Source organism: Octodon degus, unplaced genomic scaffold, assembly GCF_000260255.1.
Source record: "Octodon degus isolate 3935 unplaced genomic scaffold, OctDeg1.0 scaffold00031, whole genome shotgun sequence".
NCBI lineage: Eukaryota > Metazoa > Chordata > Mammalia > Rodentia > Octodontidae > Octodon > Octodon degus.
Window position 1 is genome coordinate 3,169,847 of NW_004524607.1, and position 24,636 is coordinate 3,194,482.

At 44.8% G+C, this 24,636-nt stretch overlaps 1 protein-coding gene across 3 annotated transcripts in view; it reads left to right on the top strand.

Annotated features, from left to right (window-relative positions):
• The window catches only part of Gli3 (GLI family zinc finger 3), a 278,402-nt gene that overhangs the window by 140,309 nt on the left and 113,457 nt on the right, over window positions 1-24,636 (top strand). For all 3 annotated transcript variants that reach the window (XM_004629558.3, XM_023713477.1, XM_023713476.1), the window contains exon 4: window positions 18,833-18,938. In XM_004629558.3, coding sequence (XP_004629615.1) covers window positions 18,833-18,938 — 106 coding nt within the window. The remainder of the gene's footprint in view (window positions 1-18,832; window positions 18,939-24,636) is intronic.

Sequence of the window (24,636 nt, forward strand, 5' to 3'; positions counted from 1 at the left end):
GCTACCCAGGCTCACAGTCTGCAGCCTAACAAAGAGTTCCAGATGCTTTGGAGGCCTGGGCCACTGTGACCTTCGGAGGGTCATGAGGGTCGTAGAGCAGGATAGTTTGAGCAGCCCTTGCGCTGCCCCCAGCACACCCTACAGGTCTCCACTGTGGGTCCCTTTGACACTTCTCCTCTCCTCTGCTCACCTGACCTCCTTGGTACCCTCTTTTGTTCCAGGATACCTTTGAGCTATTGACAGGGCTGGCGACTCGTGACTCAGCACTACATGTTTTCCTCCCTCTGGGAGCAGCCCTCCCTCTTAGACCCCTGGTGTTTGAAACTTGTTCTTTATTCCTGTTGTTCCACAACCATTCTGTTACAGTTGAAACATTGTGTCAACTTGTGCAGTCTAAAGCTTAACTGTGTTACTGGGCGGGCCTGTATCCTGGGGTGTAGAGGACATGGACTGACCGCCAGGATGTTGTGCATTGTGTCAATTTGAGAAGTTTACGTAAGTGACTCTGCAGGAGTCGGGGGCCTCATTTTGTAAACGACCTGAGCTTCTGCAAGAGGAGGTACAGAGGTGATGTGGATGCTACACTCATGGTGAGGGGCAGCCTGCTTATAATATAAGGTAGGAGAGGAAGCTCCCCTCCCGCGCCTTAGTTCTTGCTGCTTTTGCTGTCTTCTGTCTGTTGCTCCTGTGCCATGCCTCCTTGCCTTGGACCCAACTGATTGCAGACTGAAGCCTCCACAAACGGTGAGCTTTTCCTTCTTTAATTTGGGGTGTTAGGTATTTTTGTCTTAGCACCAGGGAAAAGTAACCCATGTGCACTTCTTGAATCCCTGAGGTGCCAGCACTGAGGCAGCCAGGGGAGTTGCCTGAATCAGATTATCCTGTCCAAAGTCTGTAAGATCTGGGGCAGCTACCAAGCTGAGCACAATTGCTTGCTCGGGAGGCAGTGATTTGAAGGTTGGTTTAGGAGAAGTTAGTTTAGAAGGTTTAGAAGGACGCACTGCTATGCGTCCTTCACGAAACTTCAGCGAAGCCCCAAGTGCCCCTGGGATCCTGGGCCTTTTCCCTAACTACCTCTCCATCATGTGTTTCCTGAACAGAATAATGCAGATTACTATTGATTTTAGGTACTTTTCTGCATTGACGAATGGAGTCATACCTTTAGCACTGAGGTCTGAATTTATTTGGGCATGTGGCCCTTGCGTGATTTTTACCTCTGAAAAGTCCTTGGCTTTGGAAAGGAAGATAGACTTTATTCCTTGGGCACAAAGACTTCTCTTAAAACTCCCTTCGAAGAGTGTTCCCTTACTCTTAGGACTCAGCATGATTGTGTGTGCTTGTTTTTCTTTTGTAGATTTATTACATTAGCATTTCATTACTCTTCATGACAGTATTAAATTTCATGAGTGATTTATAGTCTTAATAGAGAGTTGTATGATTTATTGCAGTTGGCATTTGAGGTTTACCAAATTCTTAAGAGCCATGAGTACTGGAATTGCTTCATCTGACCCTCTCCAGTACAACTACAGCGAGGGTGAAACCCTAAATTCAAGTATAATAGGGACAGGGCACTGCCTGCCCCAATTTTATTGGATTTTAGTGTCAACTATTGTGATGTGGAATTGTGGTGGCATTGGCGGTAGATGTGGATACAAGTCTGTTCTTGAATAGATGGAAGAGTGGATAGAGCCTTCTGTCGTCCTAACTGGAGGAGCCTCAGGTAGTTTCTTGGGTCTTGGGTGAGCGGTTTTGACTTGGCTTTATCAGTCACCTGAGGGGCTGCCCTGGGGAACGCCTGGGTATTACCTGAGTTGCTGAATTGCAGTGACCTGGAGGAAACTGGTGGCTGGTATGGCACAGGTTTCCAGGCCAGGTGGCCCAGAGTGTCCCCCGGCCAGAGTCTGGTTTGGCTACCGTCCCATAGATGGCTTTGGGCTTCAGTGGCCCGCCAGCTCTGCTGTGGTCCAGGCTCTCTGCAAAGAGAAGCTTACATCCTGCTCTGTCTGTCGTTTGTCCCCAGTGTTTGGAGCGCACCTCTGTCTTTGGAAAAGCATTGATTCTGGCTGCTGAGCTGGAATCCTGAAAAGACACCGCAGGGACTGTACAGCCCCTTTGGTCCCTGTCTTGCATCCTGGTTCCAGCATTTTTCCCAGAGGTGTCCAGTTGTTGCCGAAATGAGTATTGTTTCCACGAGCTGTTGTCTCATTATTTTAAACAGATTGGGAGCAAGAGGGTAGCTGCTCACTTTCCTGTTTTCTCAAATGACTTTATCAACTTGCGCTTCTAGAGAAAGAAAAAAAAAAAAAAAAAGGTGTGCTGCAGGGCTCTGCCTTTCCCTCTTGGTGGTGTGGATAATCCTCTAGGGCCCTTAGAGGCAGGGGCAGATAATCTCTCTGGGGTTATCTGTTAATTACTGGTGAATGTGTGAAGTATTTGTGAAAAGGCTTTTGAAGAGAGTTCCACGCAGACTGCTGCTACTGCCAGCTGCCCAAAGGGCGAAGCTTCCCAGGCAGAGGGTGTGCAGGAGATTGGTCCGCCTCAAGTGGTGGTGGTATTCTCTGCTAAATTGTTTGCCTTTCTAATGAAGTGAGCTGTTTGTTTGACTCCACAGAGGAAGGTATTTAACCAGCCACTAAAGTAAACTTTGGAGACATTCAAATAAGCTATGCATATCTGCTTTGTGAAGGGAAGGAAAATAATTTGGCCTCCCTCACCTCTGGGAAGAGTCATTAAGGAACTGTTTAAATAATAAACTGAGCCCAGAAGCGGATATTGCTGTAGCCCCTACTAGAGCTTTTGTGCTCCCCCGGGCTGGTCTGGGAATTCCTCTGCACTGCCACAAGGGGAAGAGAGAGCCGGCTCCATTCTTGCACTTAGTAATTGTGATTTATTTATGTGTAGAGGGGCCTCTGCTTCATTCATTCTTGATTAAAACAGCCCAGTTGCAGGATGGCAAGCAAATGGTCATGTGACTTTGTTATTCATGACAAAGGCCCTACTTTTGTAGCAAGTGACCTCCTGGGGCTCATGACTGAGTCCTGCCTGCTCAGCAGGGGGCTATTGCTTGGGGTACTGATCCTTAGTGCTTTGGAGCAGCTTCTGGGGTGCCAGGGTGTCAGAATCAGGGCGTAGAAATCTGAAGTAAAGCTCCATGGAGATGGGGTGCCCTTCCAGACCATGGCTGAGGGTGCAGGCAAAGTACGAATGCCAATGTCATGTCTCTGTGAAAATGCTTTAGTTTTTGCGGTGCTAGGGATTGAACCTAGGGCTTTTGCATTGAGATATACCCTAGCCCATATAGCCATATCTCTCTATACATATACGTATACGTATACATATATATATATATGTTTTTTAATTCCCTATTTTAAGTTAGGATCTCACTAAGTTCGTGCAATCCTCAGTGGCACCTTTGAAGGCAGCATTACACTTCTGCTATAGATGAGGGTAAAGCCAACAGACTGGAAATTGTGTGTGTGTGTCTGTGGGGTATAGTTTTATTTAGGATTACTTGTATTGCTTGTGAAGCCCAGGGCAAAAAGGGGCGGGGCTTTAGGGCCGGCCAAATACCTCAGTGGATTAAAGTGCCTGCAAGCAGGTGCAGGGGCCAGAGGTTCAATCCTCAGTCCTGCAGTGCCAGTTTGGGCTTCGCCCCTGGGACACACTGAGACAGCAACTGAAACTGGGCTTGGTGGCGTGTGCCTATGATCCCAGCTCTTGGGAGGCTGTAAACAGGTGGATCATCACGAATCCGTTCCAGTAGTGAGACCCTGAACACCTGTAGACCCTTCCCTAAAATACAAGAAATAAAAAATAAAAAAGGGCCCTTGTTCAAAAATTATTAACAATTCCAACACAGCAGAGCTGTGATACAAGCTCGAGCCCTTCAAAAGTTGGGCTGAGGGCTGTAGGTCAGCCTACAAAGTCTGAGGCTAACCTGGGTGAGTTGTGACCTGGCTACCTGCGTTGTTTTCCCTTCTTAGTGTCTTTCATTCTCAGTTCCTCTGTTGTACAAACTGGGAAATGAGTACCTCCTTCATGGAGTTGGCTTGCCTTGTGCCCAGGAGCCCAGAGAAGCGTTCAGTATGGCCCTCAACATGCAGCAGTGCTCACTGAATGAGAGTCATTCAGTCTTTAAATCTATCCACGGCTGTAAAATTTTTCTGTCCCCAGGAGGTTGAGTGGAGAAGAGTGAATGACTGCTTTGAAGTTCAGGAGCCAGAGTTAGGTCCTGGCCTCAGGACTTACTGAGGGACAAAGACATAAAGAACCTTTCTTGTGAGCATGATCTGGGAGGGCGTGGCGACCAGGACAGACTGCCTGAGCCCTCAGCTCTGCATGCGGAGCTGCAGATCCTCCTGGAAAACTGTGGAGTGTCCTGGTAACTATGATGCTCATATCGGAGGGAGAAGGACTTAGAACAGCAAGTAAGTCCTTATGATGCAGGGGAAATAATAGAGCTTCCAACCTGTTACATGTCAGATACTCTGTGTTCATGTTTCCCAAAATCAAAGAATGAATTCTAAGGAAAGACAGAAGTTAAGCATAGAAAATATTTATTGAGAGATCTCCCTTCTGAGGGACAGGAGGAGATCCAAGAGGGGGTTGCAACAGACCCTGTTTCATGAGTTTTCTGGAGCAAAATCACAAGGTGGATAGATACAATGTGGATCAAAACTGTGATCAGCCAAAAACATGAAAAGTACAGCTGCTTAGGTAATAATGGTACGGTGAGGAAGGAGGTTGAGTAGCAGATGTGCATGGAAAGCAAAAGGCCTTTTGAGGAAGGGATGAATCAGGAGGTCTTTGTCACCTACCTTGGTACTGGACCAGGTGACATCCATTATAGTGTATTGTTGCTTATCCCTGGTGGAGGCTTGTAGGCTTGGTCATCTGTTTTCATCTGCAGGCCTGGCCTTCAATGGAAGCCCCACCAGCTACAGTTGTAATGTGTTCTCGTCTTTCGCACTGACTCCCTCGAGGGCCTCGCTGTCTGACTGCCTATAATGTGTCTACCTAAGCTGTCTATCATGCTTGCATGTGCTTGCTGTGGTATTTATGGGCCTTTTCATGGGCATCATTTGGTGCTTTGAGTACCTTTGGAGAATAAATAGTAATCGGTTTTATTGACCTTATTTTATGAACGAAAACATTCTGTGTTATGACCTTAGCTGGTTATTGGAATTTGTTTATTTTGACAGCATGTGGTTTTAAGATGAGGAGTGTTAGATGTCGAGGATGTAGTTTAGCAGCACAGAACCAATCTGGCAAGTGCAAGGTCCTGAGTTTGATTCCTAGGAGATAATAATAATAATAATAATAATAATAATAATAATAGTGATAATAATGATAGGAAGCATTTCCAGCCATCCAGGGGTTTGAGGCATAGCAGATAACAGGAACCCTTCAAAATGTTGACTAGTCCTATTCTGCTTTTGGAGAAGGGGGAACCTAGTAGAAAGTGTGGCTTCCTGAGGATTCATACTGAGAAAGTGGTAAATTTTGCATGAATATGTATCGGTGCCAGGAGACCAGTGGGTTAGCAACAATTGAGCTGTTGACCAGCCTCAGTTATAAAACTTCTGCTTTGTTCTAAATGCATGGGGGTCGCCTGTTGTTGTATCTTAGTCATCATAATATTTTCAAATACCAGAGGAACAGGGACAACAGACTCTCTTTCTAGAAAAGTGAGTCCACTCCACGCAACTAATGTCACCTCACTGAAGATGTGCATGACGGGGTCATCTTTGAAGATGAGGCCACTGTCACCAGGAGCAAAAGGAGATGTGTCGGCTATAGTCCCAAGGGCTCTAGGAGTGCAGGTTATAGTAAGGTACAGACTCCAGAAGTAGTGAGCTGTATGTCCCTACGCACCTGTGGGGCAAATACACATCACTGAGTTTAGATCTCTGCCTGGCACAGTTCATGAAGGAGGAGCCCCCACACCACTGGCCTAAAAACCAGTGGCCATCGGGGGAGAGGAAGACCCAGATTGAGATCATGTAGACAGTATGTGGGCAGGGTCCTGGTGGTGTGTCTCCAGGGAGCTGGCCAGCAAGGTCACATACTGGGGTATAGCAGGAAAGTGGCAGGAGAGCCCAGACCTCAGGAGACACAAGCTGTGGGCAACCAAAGGCTCTTCGAGAGCAGCCCTGAGCCATCGCCTTCCCAGTGGGAAAACTCCATAAGATCCCAGGGAGCAGATTATTTCTGAGCATTTTAGTTCACCAGGATTGTAGGAAAGGCAGAGGAAAAAGATAGTAAATGCTGGGCCTCTGGGCCTGGTGGGCACAGCAGCCTGGGACCCAGGGTGAGGGGCCTCACAGGCATCACCATAGGGCAGGACCCTAAAAGGCAGGAGGTGGTGCAGACGGAGCCAGACATGGTAGTGCAGGCCTGTCATCCCTCTCTGTGAGGCTAAAGCAGGAGGACTGAAATTTGGATCCCAGCTTGGTTGGCTTAGCAAGATTTGTCTCAAAATAAAAGACAGGTTGGTAATGTGATTCAGGATGAAGGCCCTGGGTTCAGTCTGCAGCAAGCAATAAGAGTTAAACGAAGAGTCGGGAGAGGACCACAGGTAAGACACAAGGAGGAAAAGCCAAAGAGCAGAAGTCCCAGGCAAGGCAGAAGACTCACAGCCGTGATGCTGGGAACTTGTGAACCAGCGTGCAGGCAGCCGTGGGCTCAGAGTCTGCACACTTGGGAATTCAAACAGAGTGCTCTTAGGCGGAAAGACAACTTAGAATCTGTCAATGATGCCGTGTGATGGAGGCCCACGTGGCCGATGTCTTTGAAGATGTGTAGAAAGTGTGTGACTTGAGGCTAATACAGGATTGCATAGAGAAGAGAGATGGAATTAAAATCGGGAGTCTCCTCCTGTTCACACTCCCTTGAGCCAACATCTATGAAGGGGGCTTTCCCCTCCTTTGCAGCAGGAAATTCTCTGTCCTCTCTCTTATTTCCTGATCATTCTTACCAGGGAACCACTTCGTGTGCTTTCTTATTTTACAACCACAGTGAAAGAAGTCCTTAAAATAAACTCTTTGCTTAAAAGCTTTGTGTGTTCTTGCAAACAATGATGCTTCTTAGACAGTAAAGTTCAGAGTTGAAGGGCAAGAAAGTAGAGCCTTTCAGGGTTCACAGTGTGCAATAACCACGTTGGAATTTCAATGGACTCCGAAGGGTAACAATAATAGCATTAAGAACAGGCTGGCGCCTTTGATGTTATTGACAAAAAAAGGGGGAGGAGGGTAGAAGGGGCCCTGTCATTTCTGTCATGAGCTTTTAAACTTTTGACCTCCAACCTTTTGTGTCAAAGAGCTTTCACCATATGGGCGTTAGTAGCAGGGCCCCGTCTCCAGAATTCCCTGGCGCATCCTCATGTCCTTGGTGGGAAAGGACTTGGGGAGTCTCCAAAGAGCCCCAGAGTGGGGGTGTCATCTTTGCCCTGAGGTAGGGTTGACAAGATGTTCACAGCCCAGCAGGCTCCTAGGTGCATTTCCAAGCACTGGGATTTGGGCCCAAGCCCTGCCTAGGATTTAAACTCCAGGAACACTAGGAAATGTGTGGATTTCCAGAGAGAAGGTGGCCTGTCCCCTCAGTTCCTACGTCTTGCTTGGTACTAGGGGCCCATTAGGTAGTGTCCTGCTGTGGTGCCCAGGGAAGATGACTGACCTAGCTATTTCATGACCTCAGTCTCCCCTTCTGCCTTCCCTCCTCCTCTTCGCCTTTTATGTATAAACAGTTACTGAGTTCCTCCTGGGTGTCCAGGTACATGAGCCTCTTCTGCTGTCCCAGCCCAGGGAGCCAAGAGAGAAGCAGATAGCTGTGGCCTGGCCTTGTGTCCCAAGATGCGTCAGAGTGCTGCCCTCAGCGTCACAGGACTCACAGCCTGCTCGAGCCCTTTCCACATCTACCATTTCGTGTCTGCAAAGTGTTTTGTATGAAGGCCAGTGCTCCAGGACAGACACCGGGACCTGGGGTCCAGGGCCCAGGAAGGTGGCAAGCACAGAAAGCAGGGCACAGGGGGCTCCTAGGTAGTTGCAGTGGCCCTGGCTCATCAGGGAGCCCAGTGATGACTCTTAAAGCAAAGATGCTGGGTGACAGCTGGCTACAGAGGAGCTCTCCCCCCCACCCAGCCCAGGCAGCTGCAGGAGGAGCAGGAAGCAGCCAGGGGAGCTGGGTTACTGGAGAAGGGGATGGAGGTCATGGTGCAGAGCTTGGGCTAAGGTTGGATGAAGGTCACAGTGAAGAGCTTGGGCTGAGGTTGGAAGACATTCTGCGCTGGGTTTTAGGTGTGCAAGTCTGGAGAGTATATCAGTTCCCTCTTGTCCATAGAGGATCTGCTTCAAGACACACATGCCTGAAATTAGGATAGCAGTAGACCCTCCAGAGGCTGCTTTTCCTTTACATACATACACACTATGATCGGATACAATTTATGGATGAGAACCAGGCATATAATCCCAGCACTCTGCAAAGCTGCAAAGCTGAAGCAGGAGTTGAGCCCAGCCTGAGCAATTGAGGGAGTTGGTAAGAGCCTCTCTCTCAAAATAAAAAATAAAAATAGAACTGGGGTCGCAGCTCTGTGTAAAGATCCTGGGTTCAGTTCCCAGTACAGCAAAACAATTTCTAAAAACCTGGTAAAGTAAGCACAGTAAGAAACTAACTATATGAATAGTAATAAAATAGAACAATTACAACAGCATACTGTAATGCAAGTTGTGTGGCTATATTCTTTCTTCAGGTACCTTTGACTGTACTGTACTTTCAGACTTCAGATCAATGTAGGTAACTAGCACTGCAGCTAAGAGGAAAGTCCTATGGAGTTTAGGTAAAGAAGTGTGGAAGTCTGGCCCTAGCCAGGGCTGCAGTGGCGGATGCACAGGAGTGTCTAGGCAGGCCAGCTGTAAGCCCAGAAGGACACCGGAATCTGCCCTTGGCTCTGCAGTTAAGGTCCTCGACCAGTTTGCTCGTCTGTATTCCCGATGCAGGTTCAGGCCATGGGGAGACAGAAATGGAACAGTGAATCTAAAAGGCTTCTCACCGTGACTGACCTGTACTCAAGTCTTTTGTGGCATGCCTGTAATTTTAGCAGTGTGAGAGGCTGAGGCAGGACGATCGTGAGTTTCAAGTCCAGCTTTAGTGAGATTCTCTCTTAAAGAAGAAAGAAGGCTAGGAAAGTAGCTCAATATAGCCTCTAGTTTCAATCCCCAGTACCACAAAAATAAAAATTTAAAGATGTTTTCTGTGATTGGTGTTTGTGTTTAACAATTGTTGGTTACGAGGAATAGGATGAACTCTAGGAGACCTTCAGTTCTCAGTTGCCAGGCATTGGGCGGGGGGAGGGTGGAAGAGAGAGGGCAGAGTTAATTACCTCTTCTTCAGAAAGTTCCACTTCGGGAATAGCTTCCAGCGGAAGGAGTAAGTGTGTCCCGCATTTCTGGTTGCTACAGAGTTGCCACCCTGCACTCTCCAGACACTGCAGGTTTTTCATTGACTTTGGCCGGGTTAGGGTTAGGGTGGAAGAGAGTCTCCGCGGGGTTTAGGCAGGCACCTTTCCCGCACTGGTCTTAGAGTGATGACATCATGGTCCTTTGTGGAGCCTGAAGACAAGGTCAGTGCTGTCAGGCTGAGCCTCATCCCAGCCCCGCTCAGCAGGCTTGGGTGTGTGCTTCACAGAGCTTGGGGAGCGCTTGGCTTAGAAACAGGATTTTGGGGCAGAGCTTGGCACCGTGACACGGCTGGATTTCTGTCCCCTGCAGCAAGAGATCACTGTTGAATGCTTTTTCCAGTCTGCTCTGGTATTGGATAGAAGGCGCATCCGGCTGGCCTGGATCCTAAGGCTTCAGCTTGACAGGACTTGGGGTGGATCGCTTGGCCCATGTGAACAGATAGTGGAATTTTCCTTCTTTAGTTCTCAGGATCGTTTTGATAATAGGAAATAAAGAGAAATACAACGTAAGGGCATCTGAACAAAGCTTTGAAAATGCTGATTTTATGGTTGTCAAGAGGATTCCATGAGGAAATACATGTTTTATGAAATATAAAGCGTTGTGTACTTTGCTTTCACATTTCACTACTGGCCGCTGCTCGCATTATAGCACAGAAAAGAAAAATGTTCCCTTTGGACTGAGTTGGCTTACTTTGGACCAGGTGCAGCATCTAGACCTTGCCTTGGCTGATCCTCAGTTTGCTTTAAACTGAGCAGCTTTGGAGGCCACTGACTCCAAGCTTGTTAGATCTGCGATGCCAGATGCTTGTGAAGGAAATAATGGCATGCTCTGATTGCATTTTCTGAGCACCAAGAATCCCAGTATCTGAGACAACTTGCACGCGTTTGCAATCGCAGCGCTGGGAAGCTGAGGCGGGAGTATTACAACTGTAACAAGCCTGGGCAGTTTAGGGACTTGTCTAATAATAATAGTAACAACAACAATAATTTTTAAAGGATGGGGTGTAGCTCTACTATTGATAGCCAGTACTGCTGATAAAACAATTCTCTATATATATCTTTAGTTCCATGAATCTGACTTTTGGATCATGCTGTACAAAAAATGTGGTTACTATATAAAAGAATTTATCCCTAGTAACCAATTTCTGCCTTCTAATTTCCAAGCATATTTATCGTCGCTAGAATTCTACTACCAGTGTATTTATTTCGAAGTAAATGGACCTGTTCTTTTCGGTGTCCTGGTTCTTCATTTTTTCGTGTGATTATCCTCAGAGTCCTGCAGTTACGATACAACAGCTGTGAGCCTTTTATTGTTTCTCTTTGCCTCTTTTTTTCTGTTTATTTTTTCCTCTCTTATCCTGGCAGGAAAGCTGGAAGCTACACAGTGTCCAGGACACAGATATGTGGAATCACAGGGAGGCCGCAGTCTGGAGCTGGTTCCCTTCTGCCCTTGTGCCTCCATCCAGCGCATTTGATTTTTGGATGACAAAGGTGCAAGTTTGCTGACAAAGAAGTTAGAACTTTCCAGAAAAGCGAGAGATCAATTTTTTTTCTTCACTACTCAGAGCACATTTGAGGTGGTGAACAGAGATTTCTTTTGTTAATTCTCTCACAGGGTCCATTTATCACTTTCTAGCGGAGAGCCCATAATTATGTTTGTTTAAGGAGCATAGCTAGATTCGACTATTAAAAGAAACACTAATTGTAGTGGAAACAGGGTGTAGTGGTGAGTAGTACTTAAGTCTGAGATGTTAATTAAATTAATTTCATATACATTCATGGTGGGTAATCCCCAGGAAAGTTTATACAAGAGCAGTCAGGACTGTCAGGTATTTACTAGAAGTAAAAATTTATTGGACCTTAGAAACAGCCAGCTGAGTGTAGTGGTACACACCTATAATCCCAGTACCCCAACAGGCTGAGTCAGGAGGATCAGAGTTGAACCTAGCCTGAGCAATTTAGAGCAAGACTTTGTCTCAAAATTAAAAAGAAAACAAAAACATTTTTTAGAATGTCTGAGAATGTAGCTCATAGAATACACTGGGCTCAATTTCTACTACACAAACAAAACAAAATGCATGGTTTTGTGTTTAGTTTTCTATCTAAATTTGTGTATTTTCCACTGAATTTATCAGGTACACTTTATTAAGTCATTATTGCTATGGTTTGCAATATTAGTTTCACCCATTATCTTTCTTACCTTAAATCTGCCTCTGCCTTATAGGTTTTGCTAAAATTAGATGTTTTTCTTTATTAGTTATTAGTATGGACACTTTTATTGTGAAGTCATTTTTAAGACACGCAGACTCATAAGAAAACCTGGCATTTGCATTATCTCTGAAAAAAATAGTTCACATATAGGAAAAACCTTTGTGTGTTTTTTTTTCTGATATCTATCTATAGATAGATATCCATATACATTATGTATTATATATAAATTTTTTGGAAATTAAGTCCTGGTGGTATCGTAGTAGCACAGGGTTTATCCAGATTTCTCTATAAAGGGTCGGCTCTTAAATACGTCACGCCTCGTGGCCCCGGGGTGGGGTCTTAGCTCGTCTGCTCTGCCCCTGTTGTGGAGCTGCACAAGTGAGCATGGCGAGATTCTGTGCTACCTCATGCCCCAGAGTGGGACCATGTGTAGCTGCCTGCTGAGCCTTCCGGTAGCACGTCTGCAGTTAAGGCTCCTGCTCTGGGGTAGAGTGACAAAATAGTAACTTTTTAAGACTGCAAGTCCTCTAGATTTCTAGAGCAGTAGTGTGTAACATTTTTGGCACCTGGGACTCTTCATGGAAGAGAATTTTTTACTGGGAGAGACATATGGTTTCAGATTTGGGATGCAGTTTAGATCCCACTCCTCTACAGTCAAGGCAGGGTCCGTGCTTCTGTGAGAATCTGGTGCCCCAATCTGACAGGTATAAAGTGAGCAGTGGGGAGCGGCTATAAATACAGAGCAAGCTTCTCACTCACCTGCCATTCATGTCCTCCTGTGTGGCTTGGTTCCTAACAGGTCACGGACTGGTATCTGTGTCTGGGGAGTTAGGGATCCTTGCATTAGAGGATGCCAGAACCAATGTCTTAACCTATATCACCTTATAGAGGTTCCTATGAACAAGATGGTCCATACTTAGGATGTTAGAGAAGTTTGCAGCTCCACAGGACATACCGGTAAGGCCAGAAAGAGGATTTCCGCGCTCCTCTGGGAACTCCGTGGATGGGGTTACAGGTGTGTGAAGCAGGTGCACAGCTGTCCCCTGGGGGTAGCTCCTCTAATTCCATTTGCTGACCACTGTGCTCAAGGCTCCAGGCTCTGATCTAGACGCCAGTCATGTACCTTTGGGTGCCCTGTGCCACATCAACTTCCTTCAGATGCTGCGCTGTCCACAGGCAGGGACAGCAAGGAGGGCTAAGTTAGCCCAGCTGAGAGACTGTTTTGGGCCACAGAGCTCTGGAAACAGTTTTGTAGGCACCCTGCTAATGACTGGACATGATTGGGGCCTGGGTTTCCTCTCCCCAGTCTCATATGGGTAGCTTTCTTGGCACTAGGGGGGTGTTTTCCCCTCCGCCTCCCTCACCAACTTTTCTCCCCAATTTGAGACTTTATTTTACGTAAGGTCTGTTATGGCCACTTTCCTGTCCCTGGGACACAGCAGGCCGTCCACTACTTACAAGAGGAGAGGTTTATTTTGGCTCATGGTCAGAAGGTTCTAGAGCAGAAGCAGTGTGGCCCAGGGGTCTCGTGGAAGAAAAGGTGCCCAACCCATAGCCCCTGGGATGCAGAGCACAAAGGGAAGGCCTGGGCCTAGAGATCCACTCAGCCAGGCTTTGTCCCAGTACCTGCTGCTTTTTACCAGGACCCACCTTCTAAAAGCACCTTTGGCCCTGTGTTCCTTAGTGGGTGAATCCACTGAAGAGCGTAGCCCTCTCATGATCGAGTCATCTTCCACACTCATGAGGATTTGGGGGACACGTCAGATCCAAACCATAGCAAGGTAGATGACTGTGTAGACTTCAGTGTAGTGGCCCTTGTACTTAGAACCTCACATAAGTGCACCTTGGCCGTTAACTCCCTGCATAGCCCAGGGTGGCCATGAGCTTGCAGCTGTTCTCCTGCCTCAGCCTCCAGAGTGCTGGTATTGTAGGTGTGTACTGCTGTGCTCGGCCTCATGGCTGTTTTTAGTGATACCCAGTCACTGGGTAAGGCTGATGGTAACAAGAGAGATGTCACCTCTGGGCCTGGCCTAGTATAACCTCAGGCATTGTACAGAGTGCTGCAGTATTCATATCTGCGGGGAGACCCACACCTGGCAGTTGGCTCCAGTGGGCCCCTGCTGTGCTGATCCTGAGCACTGCTAGACCGTTCACGTATCACTGGATGAATGACTCCTCCAGGGCACTCGCTGAGCCCGCTTTGATCTCTCTTTTTTAATCTACAATTTTTGTATGTAAATTTCAAACCTCAAAAGACAAGTTTCCCAAGGATGGCATCCAAGAGATCTCATAGCCCGAGGATACTAAAAACTATTTCTCAGAAAAGGGATGCAACAGCAGATAAATCTCCAAGTGTCTTTTTTGGTTATTTTCTGGCTACAGGTTTTATGATCTGTGCAGTCTGTTGTAAAGAGACCTAAAAAAAAAAAAAAAATCAATGCCTTTCTTTCCTAATGAGACCCTTAACACTGAGTGTAATGACAGCCAGTGAGAAATTGAACACTGACAAGTCTACCCAGCACAAATATTTTTGCTTTGCATTTCAATTTAAACACATATCAACATGGTTTTATACATACAGAATTTAAAGACTACGCCACGCAAGGCTGGGATAGTAAGAACTCTAAATCTCTGTTTTGTTAAGAAGACTCTGGTACAATAGTCAAACCTCCCGCAAGTCTGTAATAAATCATCTTTGCAACCATAAGCATGTATAGCCAACCGCTCACCACTGCCCCAAAGACCCACCCCACCTGGCGGAATTTTAATTCCCTCAGGAAAATTGATCCCACCAGTTCTGCACATTATTCTCCCTGTCTTCCATTTAGCGTGTTAGTTTGCTGACAGTAGAGTACACAGCACTTAGCAGCTGGTTTGTGGAGCCATCAGTCAGGAAATTGTATGATAAATAGGAGGTAGCCAGGTTTCTTGGCACTTCCTTCTGCTTCAGCAGTTTTCGCCTGACTTTGGAGAAGTCATCATAGGGTGTTTTGTCAAGGGGCAGTGCAGAGATGGCTGTGGTACGGTGACTTATTACACATACACTTGAATTATGATGCACCCCAGCCCTGCTCTTCCTGTGTAAATAATAAACTACTGTGAGAAGGATAATTATGGTGGCTGCTAGTGACAGGGGCCTCTTCTTGTCATATGGGTTTTTTTACACAGTTTTTTGGGTCTGGGATGGAATATGCCACTGGCCCACCGAGAAGGGACACGCCAGGATATAAGGCAGTTCTGAGCTTTGAAGCTTCCAGAACACCTTTAGAGAAGCAGGTTAGGACCCATGTCTGTCCCCTGTGCTAAAGGACTCCTGCTTACACTGCTTTCTATTCTAGCTCACTTTAGCACCTTAAGCTCCAGTCTTTAAGCTGCATGCTCATCTTAAATCAGAAGATGGGTGTTCCATTGCTGTTTTCCAAAAAGTGACTTTAGAGGTGTGATTTCTGCTAATAACCAACACAGGCACTATTGTTCATGTTCATTTCATCAGTCCTGAAAAGCCATTTTTAACTTAATCAAGAAGATAGAAATTATAAAACACATAAGCTAAAACCAGATGTCTTCAGGTCAGATCAGATCATGTGCATTAATTTTCTGTTCTTTATTTACACCTAATTCCAGAATGCAGAATTCACAACTTTTCTCAGGACATAATAAACACAGTATAAACAGTATAACAAGCTATGCCCAGGATTTGCTTTTAAACTCCCCAGATACTAGACTCAGCAGTTGAGAAATATGGCTACTGAATGTCCCAGGAATTGTATCTTATATATTCCTCTCAAATATATTTTCTAGTACTTGGTCATTTTCTCTTTCTTTCTGGAAGGAGGAGGGGGTGAAAGAATGAGTTCAATTCCTGGAAAAATAATTCCTTGGAAATGAAAAGAAGGCAAAGATTTTTCAATGCCAGTGATGGGGCCATGGGTTTTCCTGGGGGAAGAGGTTTTCATATTTTTGCTTTTGTAGGATTAACTGGGTGGTCTTCCTCCCACTGCATGTAATCACTTCCACTTCATTATAAATATGCATAGAAAAGATAATGCCTATTGTTTCTGGGATATAGGGAGCATGTACTAAATGGAAATGAATTTAGCCCTCTGTGTGTGTGTGTGTGTGTGTGTGTGTGTGTGTGTACACGCACATGTGTGTAATGTGGCTTTGGACTTCATCATGATTCATAGCTATACAAATGAGAAAACCAAGTATAGTGCACATTCAGTTTACCTGGTGGAGCGAATTCAATGAAGAATCAATCCAGAACCAAAGAATAAGAAAGTAAGACTCTGTATCTTCAAACTCTTAGTTATCACAGTATCCCTCAAAAGAGCCACATACCTGGGGTGTTTGAGAATCCCTGAGGAGGGAGATTGTACTTAATCATTGCTGAAGTTGTACATAGTTCTTAGTCTATTTTTCTGATTTCCAAGAGCAGATGGCATGTGTGAGTAAGACATCTAAGGGAAGCAAGTAGGTTTGTATCCTCAGCAACAGGTAGAAGGTGTGGAAAGAAAAGTGTATTTGATGGCTATTTGTATTTCTATTTCCTTACCCTCAGATTTGGCACTTAATAGCATGGCTTTGTTTCAAAATTTAAAACCCAGAATGTATTGTTCACTGACTATGTAGCAGACTTTCAAACTCATGTCAAAGGTTACTCTCAATTTTATGATATCTTGAGGATGAGAAAGTTTTCATCAAAAACAGTGAAGTCAAGTAGAATGTTTGGGCTCTCCAGGGGGCTGCTTTTAATCATCAGGATTGCTGAGTTGGGCATAAAAATGAATTTCCCAACGTTGCAGATAAGCTGTCAACTCAAACTTTGGAACTTGGCAAATCAACTTAATATTTGCACTACAAAAGAACTGACTTCCACGTCATGCAAATCTTAATTAATGAATTTAAAATGGTATTGATTTTTCATATGGACTCCATGGCATGTCTGAAGTGTGACAAACCATCAAGTAGTGAATATGTTCCTCACCTGTTGAGTTTCCGGCACTGTCACAGTGACCATGGTATTAACCATGATTTGGTTAATAGCAAAAGGACTCCTCACTTATTCTATACCACTCGTCCCTTCCCACCCAATCTTGTAACAAGTGCACAATACATGAAGATAAATGTGACATTGCCAGTACAATGTCCCTATTGGATGGTGGGGGATGGTTTGCTAGGGATTGAACCCAGGGTCTCTGCGCTGAGTTATATGCTCGGCCCCTTTTTATTTTTAATTTGGGGACAAGGCATTGCTGAGTCACTCAGGCTGGGCTCCATTATGCAGCCCTCCTGCCTTATCTTGCCCAAGGGCTGGGACTCTACACATGCACCCCCATGCTGGATTCTAGATCTGGTGAAACACTGGTAGGGTGACAGCTTCAGGCTTCTCCCTGGTAGGCCATACATCCACACATCCAATTCCATTGATATTTCACTCTTTCATTTTAATTTTTATTCTACACTTGTAGTCATGGATTATCTAAGAAAGGCAGCAAGGACAAGGCTTAAAGCAAGAGAAGTCATTTATTACAAATTTTGAAAAGTATTTATTACACATCCACATTGATTTTTTAAAAAATTGGAAAATAGAGAAATGGTGTAGGGGAGAAAATCTGAGCTGTGTGAATCTGAGAGGCACAGATGCTTTAGTCATCTGGAACCATCTCACCACTAGGGGGCGTGGTTGCTGACCTTGGGGTGCGGCCCTGTGCTGGGACCTGGCCAGGTCCTGTGGCTTCTTCACCATCCCCAGAGCCATTCCAGGATAAGATAAGTCTTCAGACTTTTGGAAGTAACGCTGGGCTTTGCTGTGGAGTCAGACCTCCAGGTTCTGGCTTCCTTGATTTGGTTTCTTGAAACATGGGAAAAACTTCAATATATTTGTGGAGCATCCACCATGGTTCTAACTTAAAATCTGTTAGTACTCTTGTTTTCAAGCTGGGCTTGGGAAGGCCCAAGGTCTTGTAACTCCAGACCTAAGGAAGGAGGATCACAAGTTGCAGGCCACACCGGGAAACTGAGCAAAACCCTATCTCGAAATAAGAAATAAAAGGGCTGAGGATGTGCTCAGTGGTAGCAGGGCTTTGGACTCAATTGACAGTACTGTGAACAAGACAGCGCAAAACTTGCCAGTTGGCGCCGTGAATCACTATTTTTAAAATAGAGTTCATTTTTATATTTGCAGGAGGCCGTGGGCATAGGTTACAAGGACTAAATGGTAGTAAAAGCTCCTGGAAAGTAGGGGGCCCATGAGAGAGAAGCAGAGTGAGGGCAGGAAGGGGACGTGAGGGCCGCCCTGAGGTGCCCTGCAGTTTCCTTCACTCAGCCTGAGTGGATCTACTCATCTTTGTCAGTAGTAACGCTCTCAGTTTCCCTGACCAAGGAATACATTTAATGCCCTGACCAGGGGTGATGGCATCCAGCTGTCCTTCTGTCACCCCAGGAAGCTGAGGTGGGAGGGTTATAAATTCAAGCCCATCATGGGCAACTTAGCAACTTAGTGAGACCCTGTCTCAAAATAAAAAGGAAGGAAGGGAGGGAGGGAGGGAGGGAGGGAGGGAAGGAGGGAAAGAGCTGGGACGGAGCTCAGTGTGAAGGTCCTGGGTTGAATCTCCTTTACTCCAAGGGAGAGGGGAAGCTTGTCTCCTTGGGATTATGGAGGCCCAATACAGGCCAAGGAGAGAGGGAACATGCATTTTAATTTAGAAAAAGAAACTATGTTTGCATTTGTTTGTATACACACAAAGTGTAGCAGAAACTTTAGAAAAGACTGTCTGAAAACCTCAAGGGCACAATAGCATTGCCTGAAATTTACTTGGTCATGAGATTTTTCTCTCTTGGCTTCCTGGGGCAGCCCCTGCCCCTCTCTCTGGGCAGCCTTAGTCTGCCTTCCGGAGCAGGGCCCCCACTGCGCCGCTCTTCTTCACTTTCTGGTCTCAGCTGAAATTGCATCCCGAGCTGTGCTCTGTACCATTTACCCTGTGGGATATGTGCAGTGCCCTGGTGAGCTTCATTTGTAGCTTGCAAGAGTGAGTCCCTAAATTCCTAAGTCAGATCATTTGGGATCCGCAATGAAGAGCACACCACACAGCGGTGTGGTCTGGTGAGTTGCAAAGCTGTTTTACAGTGCTCATTTTCAAAAGGTGGGCTTTGTTTCTGTTTCAGACCCGCCTCATCTATTTCCTGCCTTCCATCCTCCTGTCCCAATTGATGCCAGACATCACGAAGGCCGTTACCATTACGACCCATCTCCGATTCCTCCATTGCATGTGTAAGTATTAAAAACTTTACCCATTAACGAAATGGAACAAAATGCCCACTTTGATGGTCTTGGGATCTTTGGTTAATGGCACGTCTACTGGGCTTTGAAGATATGATAGAAGTGTAAGATTTACTTTTGAAACACAGCAAGCCTGTCTGTTCCTGGATTCACTGAAGCAGATCCCTGCTGCTGCCTGAGGAATGCCTGTCACCCAAGGTAGCTGGCAAGCATTCCCTATATATTTTGCTGACGTGTGCTCTGTGGGCTGTAAATCCAAAATTAAAAAGTAGAAGCTTAGCAGAAGGTTACCGCTTGAGATATGTATTTGGTAGAACTAGGTTTGAAGTTTTTCATGCTGAAATTTTTTTGTTCCATGGAAGTCCACTATTGGGGATCCCAGTAAATCCTAAAGCATTTTTGTATGGTGAATTTTCATGGCCCCCGTGGTATGTGCAACAACACACACTTGATTAATGGGTGTGTCACCCAAACAAAATGGCACATGTGGCAGAGTGCCGGGTTTCCACAAAGATAAAAAGAAAGAATGGTGGTGATAACATCCATTAGGAAAGGAAACAAAATCTTGTAGAAATAAATATCATCTTCGGTTTGAAAGAAAAAAGAAACAGCGGATTTGCAAACCAAAACAGCATTGTGTCCAAAATACTGTCATATACAATAATAATTGGAGCCGTTCTCTGGGAGGAGCTGTCCCTTGCTAAAGGTCTTGAAATGCACATTTAGTTATATGTAATAATCACCCTTCATTCTGAGTCAGTAAAGTTAGAAAAGCACAAATACTACTTTGAAGAATAATGCTGGTTATTTAGATGGTAGATAGCATCTCCATGGCTATTAGTTACAGCTGTGTAATTACATATTATGCCGAAGAAAAATGAAGTTGTTTTAAAACAAGTCCTCCTCTGTGAACAGAATTAATTGATATTAACAGTCCTAACTACATGCCCGTGTACACATACAATATTTTACCCACAGTTTTTTGGATCTATCTCCCATTACTGAATTGTAATTTCAGCGCAGATTTGCCCTGAGGTAAGTAATAAATCTGTGCCGCAGACGTCCCTAAGCATTAAAGGAGAAGTGGGTATTTATAGAGGGAGAATGCAGAAACTTGGGCTTGTTCTTTGACTTTTCACTGAAACACAAGTAAGTACTCGAGGGTTCTGAAGCGTGCTAAAAATACACTCACATAAAAACTGAGGGGCCCGTTAAGAGCCCTATACAAAGGGAAGGAAATTCCAGATTCAGTCTGCAACATGACATGTAACTCACCCCGTGATGCAAAGCTTTTATGGTACAGATGGAACCACACGGACCTCAGATGAGGACCTGCCCCATGGCAGAGGGGCTGTGGAGACAGGGATGGCTAATTCCTCCCAGACTCCAGTCCCTGGGATGAAGTAATGTAAATCAGATTTTCGGTGGAACTTTTAGAGTTCTTCATTCTTTCAAAAATCATGTTCTAGCAAAATTTGTAGAAATGAATTTAAAAATAAATTAAAATTACTTTCTCTAGGTTTGTGATAGTTTGGCTTGTAACTGATTCAGATAGGAAGGCCATGTATTCATTTCATTCATCAGTGAAAAGCCCAACTCTTGCTTCTTTGCCCGGGTATGGCAAAAGCAGAAGTTCCTGTCACCTTCACTGTGTGTTCTGGGCATTTCTGTATCTTCTCCGTGTTCTTCACCACTGCCCCTGAGTCTGATTTAGGAATATTTTCATGAACTCTCTGGATTTCTATGCTTTTTACCACTTGTTACTTTTACAGCCAAGCTTTGAGATACTTTAGCAGCAACTGACTAAGTATTCCGTTAGTAGTCAGGTGCGTAACTGCTTGACGTTCAGAGTGTAAGGCTGTAGGTAACCGTGAAGCTCAACATGGAAATTTTTCATGGTTAACATGGGGAGCTCATGGGTCTGCAGCCTCTTGGGACTGCTAGACTTCTCACTCATCCTTACAGGATCTTGGGGGAAGGGGACAGACCCTGAGCTTGTGAAGTGGTCTCCAAGGAGTTGGCTGCCTCTGTGACACGTGATTGCCCTCAATGGTCATCCTTCTCTGTATTTTGAATTCCTGCTTATATTCACCCTGTTAAGCTTCCTTCAGGTGTACCTCCCAGGCTGTCCCAGGAACTGTCCAAGTGGCACTTTGTATGTATTTTTATTTTAGCCCATTTATTTTTCCTGCACCAAGAATCAAATTCAGGACCTTGCACTTGCCAAGCAGGAATTTCTCCTTTGAGCTAAACCCCCACTGTAGCCATACTTTCTTTCTTTCTTCTTCTTCTTCTTCTTTTTTTTTTTAATGTATTTGGTACAGGGTCTCACTGTGCACCTCAGACTCATAGTGATCCTCCTGTTTTCATCTTCCCCAGTGCTAGGATTACAGGTGTGTGCCACCATGCCCAATCTTGGTGGCCTGCTCAGCACATGTGGGGGCAGGGCTGATGCGGCATGTGGTGCCAGGGATCAAATCCTAGTCCCTGCATGTGCCTAAGCAAGCTATCTCCTTGGCCCCAGCCATACTTTTTAAGTAGTAGTCAGGTGCGTAACTGCTTGACGTTCAGAGTGTAAGGCTGTAGGTAACCGTGAAGCTCAACATGGAAATTTTGAGTATGGCTGTCAGTGACATTGATAATTTTATGGGGACTACCCGCATTTGGACAGGTGCTTTGTATAAAAGGCTTGGTGGACAGCCATGCAGGTCCAGTGTGGGTGCCATCAGGAGGTTCAGTCATGCTCCTACTTTGTTGCACACTAGTGCCGTGAACTTTGGAAACTTCTCCTTGATGTGTTGGTTTCACAACCTGCAGATGAAGCTTCTCTGCCTCAGCCAATTTTTGAACTTACAGGAAGCATTTGTAGAAGTAAAGGTTGGGAAAGAACTTGGAGAAGCACTGAGGTCTTGCTGAAGGCGAGCAAATGGAGCAGCTGCGGGCGTGGAAGGTATACCCTGAGTTTCTCTCCCAGCTCACCCTAGAGATGAGCCTTCGGGGTTGCTTTCACACCTTCACATAGGTAATAAGTAGATACCTGTGGTCACATTAACAGTAGAAGTTGGTGTTGGTACATGTGACTCAGTTTACTGAAAGCTTCCAGGCACGTCTTTACTGTAGGGTAATCCACTAACTAGGGTAAGTAAAATGATTTCATCTAAAACTTGAATTCTACAATGCTTACCATATAATTATCCTATAGAAAATGAGATCAAGTGAGCTTACTTGACTTTAGAGTGAACACTTTTAATTATAAGAAGACAGAGATTGGGGTTATTCTCATTATTTTGTACACATGATTGTTCTTCTGGAGCCAACTTTAGAAAATAAATTATAAGTCATCGGGAAGGCAGGAGTTGTGCTGATGGAAATGCCGACAGATCCTGTTTAGAAGGATGGCAGGCACTGCGATAATTATGCTATCATAGCCCATCATTAAAGATTCTATTGAAAGAGGTTTATAAATTGCTCCTCTTTTTAGATAAACCACCCTATATTAAGGCATCAACGATATGGTGCAGAATTAAATTAAAATCTCATAAAATGAAATATGTTCTGTATTAGCTGTTTGACACTTAATTTGCCTCTGAATGAGTAGAGGAAATCACAAATTAACCTGCCTTTGTTTTTCCAACCATGGCTTATTAGGTGTTAGAACAACTGCAATTATAGCCTAATAATAACCACTAAGCCTTATAAATATGTACGGAAATACGTCAGCTCCTGTTAAAGACCCCCGTTTGTTAAATGGAAAGCCTTTAGCTACCCTATTTACTTAACTGTGTTAGCCACAACTTATGATTAGGAAGTATAGATGGAGTATAGTAACTTGAATTGATTCAAATGTGGTGCTGGAAATAATATCAGAATTTATTAGCATTTCCTTTACCTCATAATAATAAATTTAGATCCAACACGTTTGAGTAGGTATCATCACTCCTTGAGATGTCCCATAAGAGTTGTCTTATAAAATAATAGGATTCCTGCATTGTGTTTACTTAATTCAAGCAATTTCTCAAACATGCCATACGGAAAATACTTTCTTATCGTCCGAGTTTTTTTCCACTGAATTTGCTAGGACTTGTGCCCCGTATATAGTTGGAGTTCCCTTCTCTGTCGGATCATTTGTTATGGCCACAAATTCTAAGTCAAGACATAGAGCTAAAATACAGTGGTGTAAGAGTCCACTTTGCTACATTCCTGAAATTCTTGGGAGCATTAATGATAGATACCCTTATACTCACTTGTGTGAATTTTTACTCAATATTTTATGCATTTCCTGCCTTGCATTGTGAATATGGGGACCATATTCTTGCAAACCTGAGGTGATACTTTGGTTCTATATGGAAGTCAATGATGTTCTCTAGACTGACAGTGACTGCTAGTTTTAAGCGTTGCATTTAGATTGTTAGACAATCAATATATTACATCCCTTACCCCAGAATAGATTTATATTTTTCAGTGACTACTCTTCATAGTAATGAAGAAAGGACTATATTTTGCATTTTGGACGTTTTGCTTGGTGTTTTTGGTGTCAGAAATAACATTAAGCATTCTGGCTTAAGCATGCTTTCTTTCTCAGAGTTGACTTGGTGCCATTGTGGAAATTCAGGGTACAACATAACTTTAATTTGCACTTTGATTTCATTCATTCTGGATTTCCCATGGGTGGCGGGAGGTTGCAAAGAAGTAGTACCCGCTCTTCACACTCAGCCTTTTATGAGCCAGTGTTTTCTCATTCATGAACCAAGATGGGCTGAATTATGAATGATCCTTTTGCTTCATCCACAGTTCATTTTCCAAAGTGAGGTCCTTAGTTCCTAATCCATTACTATATATTAATTAGGGCCCTGTAGTTGCTTTGCTGAATACTCTGAGTGGGAGAGGACAGTTCCTATGCCTTGAGCCAAGCCAGCACACACGCAGGCCACATCTCCTCATTCATGTCACTCCTTCATTTGTAGAAAACCAGCTTGATCATTTTTGTCTTGAGGGAAATGAGAACCTATGGTCTGTTGTTTCATTCTGTCACTGTGGCTCATTCCATGGCTTTGTGACACCCTGGAATCACTCCTTGTAAGTAAGGTGAGCTATCTCCCCATGAAAAGCACGCCTTGTACAGTACGTGGGAGGTCACTAATATTAGCTGTGAAATAGAGTGTACAGAAAATAACTGGGATTTTGCCCCCATGATTAGATTGCCTTGTAGGGAGAAGAGGGGGGGAGAGGAGCAGCAAGTTTGGAGAATGACTACATTTATTCCGAGAGAGAGAGAGAGAGAGAGAGAGAGAGAGAGAGAGAGAGAGAGATCTGAGAAAAGGCATGCCATTATGATAAATGCTTGGAGAAAGAAATAGTAAGTGGATGATCCACACCACGAAGGAGCCTCTTGGCCTCGCCAGATTCAGCCTGCCTCATGTGGGTCCGACACTTATTGAGAGCTTCTATAATATTTATCCAGAAGAACCCCTCAGCCTAGCTACTTCTTAAAACTTGGGACAGGCAAAACAGTCATTTTCTTTCCTTTTGTTTTCATGGAAGCCTCCAGTAACATGAGGATTGAGCAAGACCTCACAATCATATTTGGGGGCATAATGGTTTGGAATATTTTAACAGCATAATTTAAAATTAGCAAGGAAAATGCACCCCTTGCCCATGGCCTTAAGGTTCTGCTGGTGGAAATGAACAC